General features: G+C 44.9%; 1 protein-coding gene across 3 annotated transcripts in view; it reads right to left on the reverse strand.

Moving 5' to 3' along the window:
- Positions 1-8,482: 8,482 nt before the first annotated feature.
- The window catches only part of SUN2 (Sad1 and UNC84 domain containing 2), a 304,040-nt gene continuing 290,448 nt past the window's right edge, over positions 8,483-22,074 (reverse strand). For all 3 annotated transcript variants that reach the window (XM_082266172.1, XM_082266170.1, XM_082266171.1), the window contains exon 19: positions 8,483-8,902. In XM_082266172.1, the coding sequence (XP_082122298.1) occupies positions 8,789-8,902 (114 nt within the window). In that variant the 3' untranslated portion in view covers positions 8,483-8,788. The remainder of the gene's footprint in view (positions 8,903-22,074) is intronic.

Consider the following 22,074-nt stretch of genomic DNA (forward strand, 5'->3'; position numbering starts at 1 on the left):
AGGGGACCATATCACACGGCCAGCAGGGGGATATTACAAAAACCTCACATGTACTGCCATCCCCAGAGTGGGCCCACATAACACCCCCTCATAACATAGTCCCAGGGACAGAGGGATAGTAGTACTCACCAGTCCAGAGAACGTGGGCACCGCTCTGATACGGGAGACCTCCCACCCTGAGTGGGGGTGCTGTCAGCCAGGAAGGATGCTAGCCACACCCGGGCGTTCCAAAGTTGAGACATCCTGGCGAAGATTGGAACTTCGCAGGATCGTCCCTGTCGCAAGGGGCACTGTCGTTGCGAGGCCTGGGTGTACCAGTAACTTGCGACGCTCGATGGCAGGCTGGGACTCCATAAGGTTCTATATTAACCAGTGCGAGGCCCAGCTCTGCAGACGCTTGTAGGCCTCCAATGTTCTGACTAACTAGCGTAGGTGAGAAAAATAAAAAGCTATTTTTAGAAGACAAAACACTTTTCAGAAAAAAAAAAAAAACAGAAAGAAAAACTGAGACACTAGGTCCCAGCAGGGAAAACCTAGCCAACTCCTGAAGCTAGACAGCAGAAACTGAGGAAGGAGTGGTCACCCCCCCCCCCCCCCCCCCGAAGGTGTGTCTGTATGTATGTAAAAGTTTTTTGCTATTTAATGCTGCCTAGCTTGCTCCTGCAGAGGGCGCCAATACCCAATCGTGGAGACTGTATGAGTGGGTGACGACTGTCAGAGGACGTAAGAGAAATATATATATATATATATATATATATATATATATATATATATATATATATATATAATGTTTGGGGGTTCAAAGTAATTTTCTAGCAGAAAATACAGATTTTAACTTGTAAACAACAAATGTATGTAATAGGCCTGGTCTTAAGTGGTTAAACTAATTATGGCCTTGCTGAAGTTTGATTACTTTGGTTAAAGCTGATATGGTTAGGCCTGTGCTAAAAATAAATTCTGTGATTTGTGTACATGGGGATGCCTATGAGTATCCTATAGCCACAGTCAAGTTTAAAGTCAACGAAGGTACTGTGACTCATCTGATTGGAGTTGTACCCTTTTAATAACATTTCAAGCCATATTTTCTTGATAGATGCATGAGAAATTAGAACATTTGACAGTATAAATAAAATCAGTTCAAAACAATCTTTCTAAAACTATGATATGAAGACATCTTTATTGATTAATATAGCTCAGTTTTTTCAGTCAAAACCCTTGCTGAAGAAGTCAGATTGGCAAGTTTATAAATTAATACTGAAGCACATCTGATAAATACATGATACTGCAAGAGTCATAGATGCAGACAAAATCAAGACATTTTTTTCCAAAATAATACCAACATGAAAATAAGTAAGCAAGTGCAAAATGCAGGCTTTTGAGTGCCTTTATAGCCAGTGCATAAAAAAACAACCAAAAAAAAAAAAACCACATCAAATGTCCAACTTGAGATAACTACCATCAAGAAGCAGTAAAAGGAAACACTTTTATTATTACCAATGTATTTTGCATGAAATAAACATATTGAACCTTTTGAATAATCTTTTAGAGATGTTAAGTGAACTCTATTATTTCTTTTTTTAAGATGTGATAATGTGCACAATTCCCTAGGGCGACTTATGGACCACATTCACAGAGCACCATTCTCCGATACCTGCATGCAGTTAATATCTATAATGAAAGCATTCAGCAAAATTCAGCACATATTCTTGAAGACCAAGCTGTCCAGCAAAAGTGAAAGTGAGAGGGGTTGGGACAAGCTATAACACTGCTATAGGTGATTAAAGTGACACAAAACAATGTCTTTACAAATACACTTCTTAATGGCCATGTAATCTGGTTTTCTTGAAATCATTTCTTACTGTGTTTTTCTGCAGACTATACTGTACATCCCATCCCCTGGTGCCCAACATGTGGCTCACTAGCACTCTTCTGTGAGAAAACCTGGGTCTGCTTATTGGGCACCTTTAGGCAGGTATACATGACTCCAGATGTGCCAGCTGCACAGGAGCGGAGGCACGACACTGCCTTGTATCCGATTGCAGAACATTTTTGAAAACTTAAGCCAAGTACACACGGGCCGGAAATCAAATAAAACACTCAGTTCGGCAGTCACCAGGCGACTTGTGGCCCGTGTGTACAGCTCCTCGTTCGAAAGAAGCTGGTCTCACGAACATGCTGGAAAACAAGAGGTGATCTGCATCTGATCAGCGCTTGCAGCCACTGGCTAAGAGTGCTGACTGGTTTGTCCTGGGAGGGGGGCGGTTCCCCTGTCATAACACAATAGCACTGCAGGGAAGATAGCTATACTAACATTGCATACTTAGTACAGCGACCTCCTGTTTTTTTTTTTTTTTTCATTCAGCCCGCTGGGTTAAAAGAAAAAAAAAAAAACTTTCTGTGTATACCATGCTTAAGCTATTGTGCGGCACACAAGTTGAACACAACTTTCTTAGTTCCTAGTATATCCCAGGAGCAAGTAAGCAAAAGAAGGTGGCTACATTCCTACATACTTTGGCACAATGGGGAACTAATGTAGCCACTCTCTAGTCAGATCACAACGGCAGAAAAAAAAAAAGCAAAAGAAGGAGGCTGAAAGCTGAAAGCAATAGCTTGTACATTTACAGTAAAACAAAAGACATTTTATTTTTAATTTTGGATAGAGTAAGTTTAGGTTCACACTGCTGCGATACGATTTTGATCTGACTTTCAGTGCAATTAAGTAGTGTTACTTGGATGCAACTTTGATAATGTTTAAACCTGTATATTCTGTGGGGTCAAAATAGCTCCCATACCCAAAACAGGAAGTGGGAGGAAATCCCTCCAAAATAAGGCAATTATTAGCTGTCACCAGAACTACATATGTGTTCCCTTCCTTTTCCTGTTCTGGTGACAACCCAAACTGTGAGGTTTTCTTTCCCTTTCACTCTTAGTGAAAACAATAAACAGGAGAAGGAGAGGGTGTCAGTGCACAGACAGCAACAAAAACCGGACAAGTGTTATAATCCCTTTCCATTCTATCCAAAACTTAATAAAAAAATATATTCTATGAGAATACATACTCAATTAGAAACTTAAAAAAAAAAACAGAGTTTAGGGTCACTTTAAGCATTAAGAACACTAAGGGCTGGTTCACACCACAATTTCTGCATTCCAGATACATTACTGCATGCACGTTTTTGATGCGCTTTGGTGCATTTTCCCCCTCTCTGTTTACCTCATTTAAGGACATGTGCTTTTGGTGCGTGTTTAATGCCTTTTGCCACGTTCCATATGCATTCCATAAAAAAGAAAAAATGCAGCATGTTCTACTGTTGTTGACTACACTGGAGCGCACTGCACTGATGTAAACCAGAGTCATTGGAATCCCTGTTAACCACTTGCCAACCGCCCCACGCAGATTTACTGCGGCAGGGCGGCTCGGCTGCGCATAATCACGTAGATCTACGTGACATTATGTGCACGCGGTGATTAGACACAGTGGAAGGCAGACCGCGGGAGGAGCGGGCTTGATCGCCTCCGGCCTCCCGCCATCTTCAGAGAAAATGACAGGAGAGCCATCTGGAATGTAAACAATGCAAGATGGCTCTCCTGTCAGAGAGGCAGGGAAAGATCGTGTGATTCAGCTGTTCAATCCATCCCCCCACACAGTTAGTAAGCACAATAACCCCTTGATCACCCCCAGTGTTAACCTGTTTTTGATGCAGAATAAAAACGCATTGAACTGCATCTGGTGTAAAACAAACAAACAAAAAAAATGAAATAAAAGATAACCATTGTAAAGTACCCTTGGCAGGGAACTCGAATACTGGATTACATGTATTAACTGCCTACAGTTATAATTTTTGCTGATATCAGTCCAATACTAAACAAAGTAACAGGTTTATTTACAAAGGGGATCCTAAGCATCCAATAATTACCTTCTCTCTGCACCACCCCTGGATGAAACTGAGAAATACTTGACATATTTGAGTGTGGAAAAATATGTCCCATGCTTCTGGCCTTCCCACAAAAGTAACACCTATGGCCTCAGCAGTCAAGCAATAGGCTTATGTAAGTTTTGACTTGCTTGGAAAAGTGACCTTGGACAGTGTGGCAATGGATCATGGGATAGGGAAAGTGCAGGGAAGAACTGACTGCTTATTGCAATTCATTTAATGTAATCCTATTACTTTGCCTAGTATTCGTAAATAACAGTTTCTCGTTAATAGCAAAGAATGAATTACCTCTCCGAGATTGGGCATGATGTCACTGTAAATGTGGTCTATGTGGCTGGGGTCCAATAATGCAGAAACAGAGAGAGAGAGCAGTGCACAACCACCGAATTTAAATGTCTTGGTTATACTGGTTAGAGACTGTCATTAAAAGGGAATCAACACTTACCAGGAAAAAAATTGTAATTTATTATGAAACAAGTTTTGACCAAAATTAGTCAGTGAGAGTTAGTCCCGTTCACACATATGCAATGTCAGACATCGCATGTGATTCACAGCCCACTGCTCTGCAAATCACATGCGATATCTGTGCATTGCAAATTTAGCCACACAGATTGTATGCATTTGGACCAAAGTCGCACAGTACCCTTTTTCTGGTCCCCACCAGAATTGGATCACATGTGGGTGTCATTAATTTTGTATTGACTCCCCCAGTGATTCGCATATGGCAGGGTGAACTGCCTGCGAGTTGAGTGCGATGAGGGACCCCACAGTGGATTTTCAGTGTTTCTGCATCACATATGTGTGAACCGGCCCTAAATACTCGACATAGGTGAAAGCATATTGAAACAAAAAAGATTATATTGCTGCCTACCATACCTTAAGGATGGGTTCACACTTCTGTGTGGAGCGGCTCACAACAGGGGTCTGGTGCATCCCTGTTCACAGTTTCAGATCCAATTTCAGTCTGAATTTTTGGCTAAATTCAGACCTGAAATGGACCAGAAGAGGCACAGGACTCCTGTGCAATTCGCTCCGCAGCCGTTCAGGAGCTGTGTGAACTGGCTCCATTGAGAGCCTTTCACAGGCTCCTGACATGCCCATTGGATGCGCAGAAACCCACATCCAATTTGCAATAGTGTGAACCCAGCCTAAATGTGAGGGCCACACTAGTTTTCATTTTATTTTAGGCTTTTTGTTACCTTTATTTTCACCTGGTGATCCAGACAATAAATCGGAGCTCCACCCAAAAGAGAAGCTCCACTAGTTTTCACCCCTTCCCCCTCCACATTTGGCACTTTTTTTGGGGGGGGAGTAGGTACCTGGTTTTGACAGGTACCCATTCCTACTGAGCCGGAGATTCGCCCCCTTCCTTCCCCTGGGATACAATACAGGTCCCAGAAAATTACAAGACCACAAGGCAGTCCGCGACCCGCAACAGTTTCCCTTACTAAAGATGCTAGCACCTGCACCCGAATCCGATTGAAGAACCGGCTCGGATGAGGACATCACAGGATCCCTGGATAGGTAAGTGTCCTAATATTAAATAGTCAGCAGCTACAGTATTTGTAGCTGCTGACTTTAAATTTTTTTTTTGATGCAGCCTGGAGCTCCTCTTTAACACACTTTGCCTTAGGGTGTCTCCACTCTTTGGACGAGCGATGGAGCCACCCCTGGACAGCAGCATTGTCAACCTAGGTAGAAGGTAGTTTTTGATGCATCAGCAATTTTAGATGGACTTGACCAACAAATGAAAGCTAAACCCCAGCTAACACTTTTTAAGCAGTTACAGAAACAGCTTTTTCATTTTATATAAAGGCTGTACACAAATTAGTAAGTGCTGACCATTGAAACACCCCTGGCAGTGCTTGGTCTGTTAAAGGAAGCTCAAAAATAACCAACTTACTGGCTGGATCACTAGATAAAAATAAAGGAAAAACATTGAAAAAAAAAAAAAGAAAACTAATGCAGCCACCACATTTTAGGTTTGGTAAGCTGCAATATATAACGTTTTTGCTTTTGGGTTTAGATACACTTTAACTTCCATGAATAATGTCAAAATTCATACATTTACTTTACAGTATTTTTAGAAACACTAGAAATTAACATGTTGCTCCATCAGACATGAACAATAACTGAACACAGTGAACAGTGCTACCAGGCAAGCAAATTGACGTTATTTAATATCAGTGCTAAAATTCAGGTCGAGTGCAAAAAAGAACCCTTCAATTTTTGAAGGTCATTTGACTTCTGTATTTGACTCCTAGCATACATATAAAAGTGATATATTTTTCAAGATTTTACATTTCTCTCCTCAAATGCAGAAGTTGGCTACAAACAATAACAAGGAGTTTACATACCTACTCTACTGCCACCACATTTTGCCTTTTGATCTTTTCATTTTCTCAACTTCATCTATTCAGAACTAAATACAGTCAGGTCCATAAATATTGGGACATCGACACAATTCTAATCTTTTTGGCTCTATACACCACCACAACAGATTTGCAATGAAACAAACAAGATGTGCTTTAACTGCAGGCTTTCAGCTTTAATTTGAGGGTATTTACATCCAAATCAGGTGAACGGTGTAGGAATTACAACTGTTTGTATATGTGCCTCCCACTTTTTAAGGGACGAAAAGTAAATGGGACAAATTAACAATCATAAATCAAACTTTCACTTTTTAATACTTGGTTGTAAATACTTTGCAGTCAATTACAGCCTGAAGTCTGGAATGCATAGACATCACCAGACGCTGGGTGTCATCCCTGGCGATGCTCTGCCAGGCCTCTACTGCAACTATCTTCAGTTCCTGGTTGTTCTTGGGGCATTTTCCCTTCAGTTTTGTCTTCAGCAAGTGAAATGCATGCTCAATTGGATTCAGGTCAGGTGATTGACTTGGACATTGCATGAAATTCCACTTGTTTCCCTTAAAAAACTCTTTGGTTGCTTTCGCAGTATGCTTCGGGTCATTGTCCATCTGCACTGTGAAGCGCTGTCCAATGAGTTCTGAAGCATTTGGCTGAATATGAGCAGATATTATTTCCCGAAACACTTCAGAATTCATCCTGCTGCTTTTGTCAGCAATCACATCATCAATAAATGCAAGAGAACCAGTTCCATTGGCAGCCATACATGCCCACACCATGACACTACCACCACCATGCTTCACTGATGAGGTGGTATGCTTTGGATCATGAGCAGTTCCTTTCCTTCTCCATACTCTTCTCTTCCCATCACTCTGGTACAAGTTGATCTTGGTCTCATCTGTCCATAGGATGTTGTTCCAGAACTGTGAAGGCTTTTTTAGATGTTGTTTGGCAAACTCTAATCTGGCCTTCCTGTTTTTGAGGCTCATCAATGGTTTACATCTTGTGGTGAACCCTCTGTATTCACTCTGGTGAAGTCCTCTCTTGATTGTTGACTTTGACACACATACACCTACCTCCTGGAGAGTGTTCTTGATCTGGCCAACTGTTGTGAAGGGTGTTTTCTTCACCAGGGAAAGAATTCTTCGGTCATCCCCCACAGTTGTTTTCCGTGGTCTTCCGGGTCTTTTGGTGTTGCTGAGCTCGCCGGTGCGTTCTTTCTTTTTTAATGATGTTCCAAACCTAATGTTTTTGCAATCTCTCTGATGGGTTTGTTTTGTTTTTTCAGCCTAATGATGGCTTGCTTCACTGATAGTGACAGCTCTTTGGATCTCATATTGAGAGTTGACAGCAACAGATTCCAAATGCAAATAGCACACTTGAAATGAACTCTGGACCTTTTATCTGCTCCTTGTAAATAGGATAATGAGGGAATAGCACACACCTGGCCATGGAACAGCTGAGCAGCCAATTGTCCCATTACTTTTGGTCCCTTAAAAAGTGGGAGGCACATATAAAAACTGTTGTAATTCCTACACCTTTCACCTGATTTGCATGTAAATTTCCTCAAATTAAAGCTGAAAGTCTGCAGTTAAAGCACATCTTGTTTGTTTCATTTCAAATCCATTGTGGTGTTGTATAGAGCCAACAAGATTAGAATTGTGTTGATGTCCCAATATTTATGGACCTGACTGTATATGTACCATTCTGGTAATCTGGAAAAAAAATGTTTGTACCATAATGACAGTCCTCATTGACAGAAAAATGTAAACATGATTAGGATTCAAAATTGTAGGTGTTTCATGACCACAATACAAAAAGGACTACAGCTGGTCATACACGTGCTCCTAAGTTGTTTACAAACCAATAATTTTTTCATTGCAAGACCTCCAGTTACCCAACATACTCATTCTGTAAGCCAATCCATGGAAGGGCTAGAGAAATGGGTTCCCTCTGTCACAGAATAACATAGTACACACAGTGGAGAAACAATGAGGACGAGTTGGAAACATCAACAGTTTCAGTTAATTGACTGTCACAGTGCTCCTCGCCTTTAAAAAAAGTTTTAGATCATCACTAGAATTTTCTTAGCTAAAACATTACTACTGTTTCGGGTGTGCAAACTTTTCTGTTATTTTATACTGTGCAAACTTTTCTGTTATTTTATACTGTGAATACAAAAGCTTAAAGAAACTGTACACTTTTAATCACAGAGAGGCTTAGCATATCAAATTACATTGGTTAGACCACTGTAGTCTCTTCTTTGTGAAGATTGCAATAAAGCAGTTTATCAGCCTTTCTGGGGTAATATACTGTATAGCAGTATTCCTGGGAAAACTGTTTAGGCAATGCAGCAGTGAGGCAGTTTTTTTTCTGATAATACTGCATCCAGTCATGCTGGCAGTAAAGAGCAGAAGCTGCTCAGCAATACAACACTATTCTGCTAAGGACCTTGTAAGCCCATTCAGTCTTTACAACACTTTGCTACACGTCTGCTTCTCCATGGACACGGAATCGATAGACACAGGTATATTCCGGATGTCCCCAGTTGCTCTGTATTCTCAGTTCCACAAGCTCATAAGTAGAAAGATTTTCACCCTTTAATACAAACAGACAATTAGAGAGATAATGTTGAACACAGCAGAAAACTGTTATATAAGGAGAAGCAGCTAAAATAATGAAATACAACAAAATCATACTTTTCACCTGTTTGCCAATTGATGGGCAGGTAATAAGCAATTCCAGGACATGATGCTTACAAAATCTTTTCATGTATGCCTGCCATCTAAACTTCATTCTGGTGTCAGGCATGGAAAAGTTCCAAAGGCAACACTTGTCATTGTTCAGATCTGTTCAGCTTTTTTTTTTTTTCTTTTTCCTTTCAATGTTTTTTTTTTTTTTTCATAGTAACAGACAGGAACACTGCGTGGATCTTAATAGTCCCTATAGAGGATAGTGATAAGAGGTTTGGCAGGCGATACTGCTACCTCCTGCTGCCTGTAATTTGTTTTTTTTTTTTACTGCTGAATTACATTTTTGCATAGCAGTAACACACCACAATTGTAATCCAAGTTTTTGGCTTAAGATTGCAGTGCTGTCTCATTCAGTTACATGGGAGAGTTTGAATGGGTCCCTATCAAATTGAGCATGTCACAATAAAATTGTCATGTGTACTCAACGACACCATGTCTGCTTGTAAGTGAGCAGTTGGGGGTAGTAAAAAAAATGCAGACCAACCACCTGTTTTTGCCACCCCTTGGCCATCCGTGTGAAGGGAGCCTTACAGTAAATAACAGTCACAAAACAATGCAGTTGCTATGAATTTCAAACCATAAGGAAACAAAGGAAAGTGAACAACCAGAACAGTAAAACACTTTCTTAAACTAAAAAGATAAATAAATCAAATGCATTTGCATTATTTAGATGAGGTGTGAGCCTTTAAACATCCCACATAGATCACGGAGGAATCCTGGCCAGGGAGGCAACGTGTTTCATAACTGCCTCTCTCCCACTGCAGGCTGTGCAGGCAGACAGAGGAAAAGATCACATGCACTCCCAGCTAGGGCTAGAGACTTGCTAAAGGGGGACATGACCATAAACGATCATAGCAACCCAGGAAGCTTGATTGGGGAGTGGCCAACAATCTCATACATGCTGCCATTGCTCTAGGAGTTCAGCTGTGGAGAAGATCCTGTCCGAGAGTGCATGTGATCTTTTCCACGATCACCTGAAGCTAGTCACTTATACAGGGTATATATATAGGTTTACAACCATATACCATACTTATACAGGGTATATGTATGGGTTTACAACCACATACTACAATTCTGTGATAATTTTAATGGCTGAATTATTGTTGCATTTAGCACCTCAATGGTAAGTGTAGCTCCACATTTCATGAAAAAAGAAAATACATACTTTTCAGGTAGGCTAGTGCTTATTTACACCTGCGTTGTTCTGTGGTGGATTGCTTTTTATAGACTGGACAAGCATTCAAGAGGCGCGATAGCCGAATGGGCTTATGGGAATATTGCACTGCAACCGAAAACCTAGTGTTGCAGGCCCATTGACTTGAATGGTTCATGTTTGATGGTGGCATTGCCCGTCAAACAGGAGTCTGATTTCTGCTGCAGTATGTGTACAACCCAATCTGGCTCCCTTTGCAGTTTAAAGGGGGCGGTCAGGAGGCTCAACTGCCCAGGAAATGTCCAGGTGTGCAGGAAAACAACAAATCAAGTACTTTATGTACTCGAATTGTTAAGGCAAATGGCAAGGTAGTAATTAAATTATATCCCTCATAAAATTTTACCCTCATAAAATTTTAAAGGCCACTTGCCCCAGTATAAAAGGTACCTATTATTGAAAATGCATGTGTTGGATAAAAATGAAAGTGCAAACGACAAGTGCACCACACATAATTAGCAATTGTCCCAAAAGCCAGAGCGAAAGAAAAATTCTAGGGCCAACATTTGCTAATGACCTGCAAAGACTTTTAAATTGCCTATGTACAATTTTGGATGCTGTATTTTGCTATTTCACAGTTTTGCGCAATTTTGAGGCTTGACATATTTGGCATTTATTTACTCAATGCAATCTCATATTTTACAAAAAAAAAGTGTATAATATTGTTTTTGTGTGCACTAAATGTAATGAAAAACGAACTGGATTTTTGTCTTCCGGTAAAATCCTTTTCTCTAAAGTTAATTGACAGATGCAGCTCCATATAATTCTTGACCATTGGGTTATGCTGCCCCAGGAGTAGAACACTACGCAGAGGTATACACCCCCCTCCCTGCTAAAGGGCTTCGGTTTAGTAACAAGCAGTATCAGAAGTATCAAAACTCCATAAGTACCATAAATCCTATTTTCTCTTTCGTTCATTGACGGACACTGCGCTCCATAATCAGAACCATAGGGACGTTCCCAAGCAGTGCCAGAAAAATGAGGGGTGGGACAAAAAACCCAAGGCTAAACACAAGAAGCCAACCAGGTAACAGGAGCTCAACAATAAAAAAACTGGAGCCCAACGTGAACAATACATGCCCAAAAAGGGAACAGACCCTCTAAACAGCAGCCTGCAAAACCTTGCAACCAAAAGAAGCATCCACAGATGCCAAAACATCCACTTTGTAGAAGTGTGCCTTGCAAGCCTGCACCACTGATGCCTAATGATGAAAGGCCCAAGAAGCACTAAGCACCCAAGAAGAGTGCACTGTTACAGGGAAAGGAGGAACCTGATCCTTGATAGAATAGGCCTGAATCACCGTCTGCTAAACCACCTGTAAAATGGTAGCAGAAGAAGCGGACTGCACTTTTCTTGGCTCGTCCGTGATCAGAAAAAGTGAGTCTAACCTAGGAAAAGACTCAGTGGCCGCCAGATAAACCTAAAATCGCCCGAACCACATGCAGGGCATGCAACGCAAATTCCTTGGGATGAGCGGGCCTGGGACACAGGGAAGGCAGCACAATGTTTTCATTCCAATGGAAGTCAGAGACAGCCTTAGCTAAGAATGAGGGACGGGGATGAAGAACCTCCTTATCTTTGTGGACCACCAAAAGGGGGTACGACAAGATAACGCCACAAGTTCTGAAGCCCTGTGAGCAGAGGTGATAGCCACCTAAAAATCCACCTTCTGTGACAGCGTAAGCCGGGGTATCTCCCGAATATTTTCAAAGGGTGGCTTCTGGAGAATAGAGCACCAAGTTCAAATCTCACGGCGGTAGAGGAGACCGCATTGGTGGAATCAGGTGCCAAATCCCTTGAATGAAAGTACGCACCAAGGAATACGTGGCCAAGGGTCGCTGAAAGAAGGCCAACTTCTGCTAAACACTTCTTTGAAGGAAAGTCAAAATACGAGCCACCGAAAAAGAACAAGGGTGAACACTGATTGACTCACACGAAATGTACGTTTTCTATGTACGATGGTAAATCTTTCTGGAGGTTGACTTCCTAGCCTTCAGCATAGTCGGAATCACTGACCCAGGCAAGCCTCTATCCTTCAGCACCTGGCTTTCAACAGCCACGCCATCAAATCCATAGATTGTAAAGCAGGATGCAAGATGGGGCAGCCTCCAAGGGATGTCCGTGACCAATAGCACTAGGTCAGCGCACGAAGACTGACGAGGCCAGACCGGGGCCACCAGGATGCCTGGAATCCCTTGATCCTGTGCAGAAATGGAAGAAGCTTGAGAGGAGGGAAGGCATAAATCAGATGACACTGGCCCTGCCGCAGACAAATCAGATGATATAGTCCGTCTGCCAATTTGCAACACCTGGAGTGTGCATGGCGTAGAAGGGCCAGAACGAAGCGTTTTGCCACCTGGAGAATGCCGGAGACCTCCAGAGCCGCCAACACACTTTTTGGTTCCGCCCTGGTGATTGACATAAGCCACCGCCAGGGCATTGTCCGACTGGATCTGTACCGGGAGCCCCCAGAGCCTATCTGTCCAGTGATCCAGGCCATGTCTGAGTGCCTGAAGTTTCAAGACATTGATTGGTAGCCTAGATTCTTCCAACGTTCAACAACCCTGAGCTAAGTTTAGGCCTAGGACACCTCCCCACCCAGACAATCTGGCATCCGTCGTGACCACTGTCCAATACAAGGGGAGAAAAGACCTGCCCTGCCTAAGGGTCAGAGAATGAAGCCGCCAGACCAGGGAACCCCTGGTTTCCCGGCTCAGACAAATCTGATTATTCAGAGACTTTGGACACTTGTCCCATTTTACCAGGATCTCCCTCTGAAAGAACCTCATATTGAACTGTGCAAACGGACCGCCTCAAAAGGTAGGCACCATCAGGCCCAGCACTTGTATGCAAGTCCCGAGGGAGGATCACCCGTGGGACAGCAACAGATGAATCGCAGAATGCAATTTCTGGAGTTTGTCTGACACTTCCAGAGTCAGACCCAGGTAATCCAATTCATGGACAGGATCAGGGCAGACTTCTGGCAGTTCAGAAGCCAACCAAACTCCTTCAAAGTCTGGATAGTGATCTCCAGGTTATTCATCAACGCAGACCAGAACTCTGCTCACAAGAGAAGGTCATCCAAATAACCCAGCACAACAATCCCCCGCTGACGTAGCAACGCCAAGACCAGGGCCAACACCTTTGTGAAGACCCGAGCAATAGAGGTGAGACCAAAGGGTAACACACAAATGGATAGTGCTCCTCTCCAACAGCAAAGTGGAGGAAATGCTGGTGTCGGGCACATATTGGAATGTGCAAGTAAGAATCTTTGATGTTGATGGAGGCCAAGATATCCCCCTGATGTAGGAATGACACCACCATTCTGAACTACTGTACCCACACAAAACAGTTCAGGGCCTTGGGGTCCAGAATCAAATGAACCTTGTCCTCCTTTTTTGGGACCGTAAACAGGTTTGAATAAAAACTTTGAAACCGTTCTGATACCACAACCAGGACAATCACTCCCTAAAGCAACAGGTTCTGCACCGCCCCGAAGAGAGCTTGCAGCCAGTCCGAGGACAGATGTACTGTACATTGGAGGGAAAAACGGAATTTTTGTAAAATCTTACCTGTAAAATTCCTTTCTCTGAGTCCTCCGACAGTCGCCGCCTCTTCATATTCGTCACATATGGGGTATTAGACTTTGCTCCGAAGGAGTAGCTAGGCAACAGAATATGTTAACAATAAAGCTTTAACATATCCCACCCTCAAGGGGTGGTCCCCTCAGTCAATACCCTCCTACTTCCTGCAACCATATCTCAGTTTTAGTGGAATAGCAGTAGAGTATACATTCAAACCCCAAAAGAGGGGCGGGGGCGGCGACTGTCGGAGGACTCAGAGAAAGGAATTTTACAGGTAAGATTTTACAAAAATTCCGTTTTCTCTTACGTCCTCCGACAGTCGCCGCCTCTTCATATTCGTCACATATGGGGACGTCCCAAAGCAGTGCAAACATGAGGGGTGGGAAACGCATCCGCGCCGAAAGGCAACGCAGTCTCCACATCAAAGAAAGGAACCTTACCAAAGGAAGGAAACCAGCTGGGCAACAGCAAAAATAAGTGCTCAACAGGAGCAACAACCCAGGAAAAGACAAAAAAACCAGGGGATACAAAAAACTATCCCAACAGCCAGGAGTTCCCAACAAGGGACCCTATGGAACAGCCGCACTAAGAACCTTGCGGCCAAAGGAAGCATCCGCCGATGCCTGAACATCTACTTTGTAGAATTTTGTGAAAATGTGTACGGTCGACCAAGTCGCCGCCTTACACACCTGGGCTACAGAAGCCCCATGACGGCAGGCCCAAGACGTACTCAGTGATCTAGTAGAGTGCGCCTTCACAGGCACAGGGGGAACCTTCCCCTGCAAGGCATAGGCCTGTTCAATGGTCTGCCTGATCCATTTGGCGATGGTAGAGGCCGAAGCCGCCATGCCCTTCCGAGGACCCTCTGGAAGAACAAACAAGGAGTCAGTCTTACGAAAAGACTCAGTCGATTTAAGGTAAACCCTTATCGCCCGAACAACATCCAGAGAGTGCAATCTCACCTCCTTCGGATGTTTAGGCTTCGTGCACAACGAAGGCAAACCAATATCCTCGTTAAGATGGAATTCCGAAACTCGTTTCGGTAGAAAAGAAGGATTAGGTCGCAAGACCACCTTATCCAAATGAACAACCAGGTACGGAGACTTGCAGGACAAAGCCGCCAGTTCCGACACTCTGCGAGCCGAAGTGATCGCCACCAAAAAGGCGACCTTTTTGGACAACATAGACAACGAGATCTCCCTGATCTGTTCAAAAGGAGCACGTTGTAACACAGATAGAACGAGATTCAAGTCCCAAGGGGGCAAAGGATCCCTCCTAGGAGGAACCAGATGCCGCACACCCTGAATAAAAGTGCCAACCAAGGAGTTGGAATCCACGGGACGTTGAAACAGAACGGCCAGCGCCGGCACCTGACCCTTTATCGTAGCCAGCGCCAAACGCTGATCGACACCCGTCTGAAGGAAAGACAGCACACGGGAAACCGAGTACGTGCGGGGTGAAAACCCCCTGGACTCACACCAGGCAAAATAGGCCTTCCAAGTACGGTAATAAACCTTCCCCGAGGAAGACTTCCTCGCGTTGATCAAAGTATGGACGACCTCTGGAGAGAGACCCTTCTCCTTCAGGACCTCGGTCTCAACAGCCAGGCCGTCAAAGCCAGCGACTGTAAAGCAGGATGGTAAATCGGTCCTTGAGACAGTAGATCGTCTCGAAGAGGCAGACGCCAAGGGGCGTCGACCGCCAGATTCACGAGGTCTGCGTACCAGGACCGGCGAGGCCAGTCCGGTGCCACAAGAATCACCGTGCTGCGTTCCGAGTGCAACCTGCGAAGGAACCTGGACAGCAACTGAATCGGTGGAAACGCGTACATCAGCCTGTACTGATGCCACGGGGCCACTAACGCGTCCGACGCGTCTGCCCGAGGGTCGCGCGTCCTTGCCACGAGCCTCATCACCTTGTAGTTGAGGCGCACTCAGGCACAATGAGACCCCCACAGGGAATATACAGACTGAATACAGGCAATGGAACACAGGAATAGAAGGATAAAACCTGAGGAGACTCCGCTGCTGCTGCTGCCTCGATCGGTGCTTCCAGGAAAGAGGAAGTGATGCTGCCAGGGCGCTCTATGTAAGCCTATGGAGGCTACAAGAAAATGGCCGCCGTGCATGTAAACCATGCGGCCGGAGCGGGCGCCGGTAAAATGGCGTCGTTTGGCGCCGAAATCGCCGCTCCACAGTGCATAAAACACACACAATTTCATCCCATTATATGGATACATGTTAGATCGCCGCAGCGATCGCTGTATATGCCCCAACATGCCATAAAAAACATGCCCCACAGCACACAGCTCCTCACACAGCCCAGTCTGACACACTCAGTGTCATACAGCTCCCCCCCCCTTTGCAGCCCACAGCATGCAGCCGAGAGATAGGGAGACAAGCAGTGTGATTCAAAGGCAGGTTACACAGTCCCAGACTGAGACCCCCCCCAGACAGACAGGTCCCCACATAGATACACTTACCTCACATGGCGTGGGGAACCCGCACAGGCGAACAAGCCACTGCACATGAGGCAGGGAGAGTCGCAATTCAAGACGCACACAATGGCGGTTAAGAAACCGCACAGCGTCCGGTGAGGTAGCCACCTCACCAATCATCCCTGCACCGAACAGGGATGGGTCGTTCACTATGCCAGGAGCGTTACCAGGCTGAACGCTCGATGGCAGACTGGGAAGCCACTGACCCACGACCTGCGACCAGGGGGATCAGCCCGAGACCCAGTCCGCATGATCCTCTTCGTCCGAAGAACTAACTAATGCTGACAAAAATAACAGCTAAGTAAAGGTAGAGAGAAAACTCAAACAAAATATTAAAAAGAAGAAAGAGTCTGGGACAAAAAGTCCCAGCACAGAGAGAGCCAGCCACTCCTGACAAGCTAGACATTAAAACTGAGATATGGTTGCAGGAAGTAGGAGGGTATTGACTGAGGGGACCACCCCTTGAGGGTGGGATATGTTAAAGCTTTATTGTTAACATATTCTGTTGCCTAGCTACTCCTTCGGAGCAAAGTCTAATACCCCATATGTGACGAATATGAAGAGGCGGCGACTGTCGGAGGACGTAAGAGAAAGAACTTTTCTGGAGGGCAAGAACGAAACTATCTTGTAACTAGGGATGCACCGAATAATCGGCGGCCGAACATTATTCGGCCGAAAATAGAAAAAATAGCACTTTCGGTGTTCGGCCGAATAAGTCAAAAGGCCGAATAATTTTGTGCCGAATAATAGGGCTGAACGATAGTCGATATGATATTGACTATCGTTCTGTGGCCGTAGGCGATATTCATATCGCCGAGGTCACGATATTTACAGGGGGAAGGGACTCGGAGGAGGACAGGAGGACTCACAGACTTCCGTGTTAGGCAGGGGAAGCCGGGACACTTCAGCGGTGAGCATACATACATTACTCACTCGTGCACTGCAGCCCGCCCCACACATTCAGTGAGTCTTACTCTCCTCCCTAGTTTTTTCAATGGCACATTCAGGAAGCCAATCACGCCGTGATTAGCTGCACAGCGAACCAATCACGCGTGCCTGCACACGGCGTGATTGGCTTCCTGAATGTGCCATTGAAAAAACTAGGGAGGAGAGTAAGACTCACTGAATGTGTGGGGCGGGCTGCAGTGCACTGGTGAGTAATGTATGTATGCGGCTGTGCTCCTTTCCAGGCTCCTACTAGTCAACCTCCAGCCTCCTACTACCACCACTATGAGAGACTGTCTGTCACTGTATAATCTGATCGAGTCCACACTGACACTGACTGACTGTCACTGAGTAATTGATGTTACCACATTAACCCTGACCTGCCCAGAGCCCTGTATCTGCAATTAAAATTTACAAGGCTGCCTGATTTCCATTCCCAGCATCCTTCCCAATCCCTACAGTGTCACTAACATTAACCCTATGGTACAAGGCTGCAGTGTGCACTGAATCCCATTCCCTACAGTAACATTTAGGGAGAGAGAGAGACATGAGAGGACAAGAGAGAGAGAGAGAGAGGACGAGAGAGAGAGAGACATGAGAGGACAAGAGAGAGAGAGAGAGAGGACAAGAGAGAGAGAGAGACACGAGAGGACAAGAGAGAGGACAAAAAATTGGCAAAATAAATGGAAAAAATGCAAAACACCGCGTTCGGTATTCGGCCTTCGGCCAAACATTTTATTATTATTCGGCTTCGGCCAAGAATTTCATTTAGGTGCATCCCTACTTGTAACGGAATTACTTTGTGAATCCATTTGTCTTTCACTAAGGAAGTAAATGGGCCCAAAATCCAACAAAGATGTCCCCCCATCCCAGGCATGGGTGAGGGCGCACCTTCATGCTGAAGGGGCTTTGTCCGCGGGTCTTGAGAAACCCGCTCTAGGCTTGCCAAACCAGGGCCACTTGGAACCTCCTGAGGAGGACTTGAAAGGTTTGGAACCCTTGGAACCCCTGATAGACGTTTAAGACGAGGCTCCTTCCCCTTCCCAGACTGCGGAAGAAAACTACTCTTCCCTCTGTGAGACTCCTAATGATGTTATCCAGGGTAGCCCCAAACAGGCGATCGCCTTGAAAGGGCAAATCAGTTAGAGCTTTTTTTTTTAGGTTTGGTCCGCAGACCAACACTTAAGTCTCAACACATGACTAAGCACCACTGCCGAAACAGAGAGCTTGGAAAGCAAAGGAGCCACCTCCAGAGAGAAAAATTGCAGCCCCTGGATCAACTGGTCCACCAACTCAACAAAGGCAGGGGGGGGGGAAATCTGTTCACCCCCCAGACCATGGCACAAAAAAGTTTAGCCCACTCAGGGTTTGCGACACCAGGGCAATGGCCAGGACTGGCCGTAACACCGAACCAGCAATAGTAAACATGTTGCGGGCCATAGACTGTGCTTTTCTGTCAGCCGGATCTTTAAAAGCCGGGGATTCCTCTAACAGAATCATGGTTGCCTTATTCAACCTGGAAAAAGGAGGGTCTACCACTGGTGGGACAGTCCACTTCTTCAGAAATTACTCTTCAAAGGGGTACCGCACCGCAAAATGATTAGGAACCACAAAGGGATGTTTTGAGAGCTCCCAACCTTTGTAGACAAACTTGTCAAAATAGGAGGGATGAGGAAACACTTCTGCTGTGTGAGAAGGCTTGTGAGTATCAAAAGGAACGGCCACCTCCGCAGCAGCCTCAGCTGCATCCTCCATCTTCAATGTCTCCCACAGATGTAACAAGTTCGTCAATCAGCTCCTTCTCATGCGCTGCTGCCGTTGTGAAGGAATCATGCTCACTATCGGACAGATCAGGGAGTGTGGCGACAAGTCCCGCAGGGTGGGCCACGTCCGTGGCAACAGAGCCAGATTCAGGATCTCACGAGACAGAGGAGGTAGGAGATGGCCGAGGGTTGGCAAAAAGCAGAAAGGCACAAAGGCCACCTCCACCCGGGAAACGAAGGACTTCAGGACTGCCGTCAGTGCATCAATAGAAAGCTGGGACCTGCTGCCTCCAAGAGGGGATCAGGTGGGGAATCCACCTGACTCCATGAGTAATAAGGGAGAACCCATCAGCAAACACCGCCAGGGGACTCACCTAACCAGAGCCAGCGCACCCTGCACTACCACAGGGGTACCCAGAGACAGTGCGCCCCTTAACCGCAGCAGAGGGAGAGACCCCCACCAGGACTCATCATTACCACCACCGGAGAAGCGCTGGTCACCAGAACCAGAGATAGCCAGGGATTCACGTTTGGCGCCCAAGTGAAGAGGAAAACCAGAAGTCAGCACCAGGGAAAAGAGGAGGGGCCAACAAGGCCATATCCACCATCCCGCAGCTCCACTAGCATGGCTGCCGCTGTTGTGAACGTCGGAAAAACAAACATGGCCGCTGGACCACAAAAACATGGCCACCAGGGGCAAAAAGACAGGCCCCAAAAGCATGGCCGCCGACCAAGGGAAAATGGCCGCCAAATGCTGCACCACGGGGCTCCCAGGTGCAACAGCACCTGTTCCTGGAGCCCAGGCCCAGCATGCCACAGTGAGAGAGGGTCCCGGACAGCAAGCCCCACAAGCCGGGCAGTGCCCCAGGAAAGTCAGCCTCGCCGGCGACAGACCCCGTCGGCCCCTACATCAGCACAGTGCCCTACAATGCATGCCGAACCCCCACCCCAGTCCACTGGGCTACCCCTGAGGAGAAAAGAATCAAAGGGGGGTGGGAACCACACGGGGAGCCCATGCACACACAGATCGAGGCGGGGCCTGAGACATTCCGAGACGTTTAACTCGCTGGCCAGCCCCCCATCCAGTGGGGCTATATCACGGCCGACCCAGCGTGGAGCTCTGGTCTGCGAGCTTGATAGCCAGGCTTGGAGGACCACTGGATCTAAATATCCAGCCCTTCACCCAGCCCAAAAGTAGATTGTAGATCTCCACCAGAAAAAAACAGGAAAAAAAAAGCTGAAAGGTTGGCAAAAATTTGAAAAAAAAAATGCTAGAACCAAAGATCCAAGCAGGGAGCTAGGTCCTTACTCCTGACTAGGCAGAAAAAAACTGAAGAAAACAAAAGAGAAAATGGGCGCCTCTGAGTAAAGACTGTAGCATTTATTTGGCAAGGTACATTAAAAACTTTCATCATGGTAAGTAAATGCAGGTGTGTGGATCGTCCGGTCTCTGTCCGGGATCGGCATGGGGCCACTGCTACAGGTCGACTGTCCTCGCTGTGTTTCCGGGTTCCTGTCCAGCAGGAAATGAGATGACGTTAGTGGAATGAGACCGAGGCCTGGAATCTTCCGGCGTGCTGACGAAGCGTTTCGGAAAATGTGCACTGCGATGGAATACCAGCGCTCGCTCCTTTTTCAAGCTTGAAGTGATGTAAGTTTTTAATGTACCTTGCCAAATAAATGCTACAGTCTTTTACTCAGAGGCGCCTGTTTTCTCTTTTGTTTTCTTACATGTCTGGAGATTGCTTCTGCTCCCCACTAGGCTGGCCCTGAGTTCAAAGACTGTTTTCTTCTGACACCACAGGGACTATCAGGGCAGCCTATATGGCTACTCATTAGTTTCTTATGCTATTTGCTTGCGCCACCGTGTGTATATACTTTTTAGTAAAAAACTGAAGGCCTATAGTAGAGAGGGGGATGTATACCAGCTAGGACTGCCCATAGTCGTACACACACACACAAACAGATTCAAGTAGTTCTTACTTGTGTCAATTTTATAATGTGTTGTTATAGCTGTCACAAACTCAGAGAGTGATCTCCAATTCATATATAACGAAACTGGAGGTAATTAAGACCAACACAAAGTCGAAAGAGGAGTGATGTAATCATGTAATCCCATCAATCAGAACAGCCACCGGCTGTATTCCGTTCAATCCTAGTATCTACATATAGGATATGGATTCCTAATTATATACAGATCTCTATTATTAGAATCCAATTTTATTTTTTGGCCATATGTTAAAAGATTATTATGGTTAGAACAATTAGAATCTCATGTTTGGTTGGAGGTCACACATTATTTACTTATTTTTTTCTGGCATACATTAATTTACTGATTAGTTTTATTGGGGATTCTCACATCTGTCAGATTTCCATCCAGGAGGCCGCCTTTCAGACTAGTTATATATTTTCATGGGGTCCCTTTTGTGCTCATTTGCGGTCTGTGTGAGCTTCTGGGGATCTGAGGGTTTGAGGAGATATTACTTCTACTTTTAATCGTTCTGACTTTTTAGTTTTTTGCGTATTCAACACTGAACTTTGTACATAGTGTTTATATTTCTCTCCTTTACTTGCTTTTCCTGGTTTTTCACGTTTTCATCTTCCCACTTTTTGTTCTCATATATAATTTTTCTCATAATTTTTCCTCTAACCCACCCCCCTCTTTCTCCTTCCCTCTTCCCCTTTTTCTTTTTGTGTTTTCTTTATTTTCATCCTTTTGTAATTCGTTTATCTTTTTGTTCCTCCTTTTCCCTTTTTTTTCTTTTACACTTTTTTTATTTTATTTTCACTTTCACTATTGTTAATATTTTTACTTTATTTTTATTTATTTTTTAATTTCCATTTTTATTTTTTTCTTTGCCTTTTGCACATTTATTTTTCTCCCTTTTTTTTTACCTTTCCTTTGTTCTTTTCCCCTTCCTTTGACCCTAAATCTTCTCTTAACTCCTTGCACATGTACTTTTTCTTTTGTCACGCTAGAGGGGGTCTGACCTCTCCTGACTGAAGTTCCAATGTCT

Source organism: Pelophylax lessonae (assembly GCF_965119305.1).
Source record: "Pelophylax lessonae genome assembly, chromosome: 8".
Lineage (NCBI taxonomy): Eukaryota > Metazoa > Chordata > Amphibia > Anura > Ranidae > Pelophylax > Pelophylax lessonae.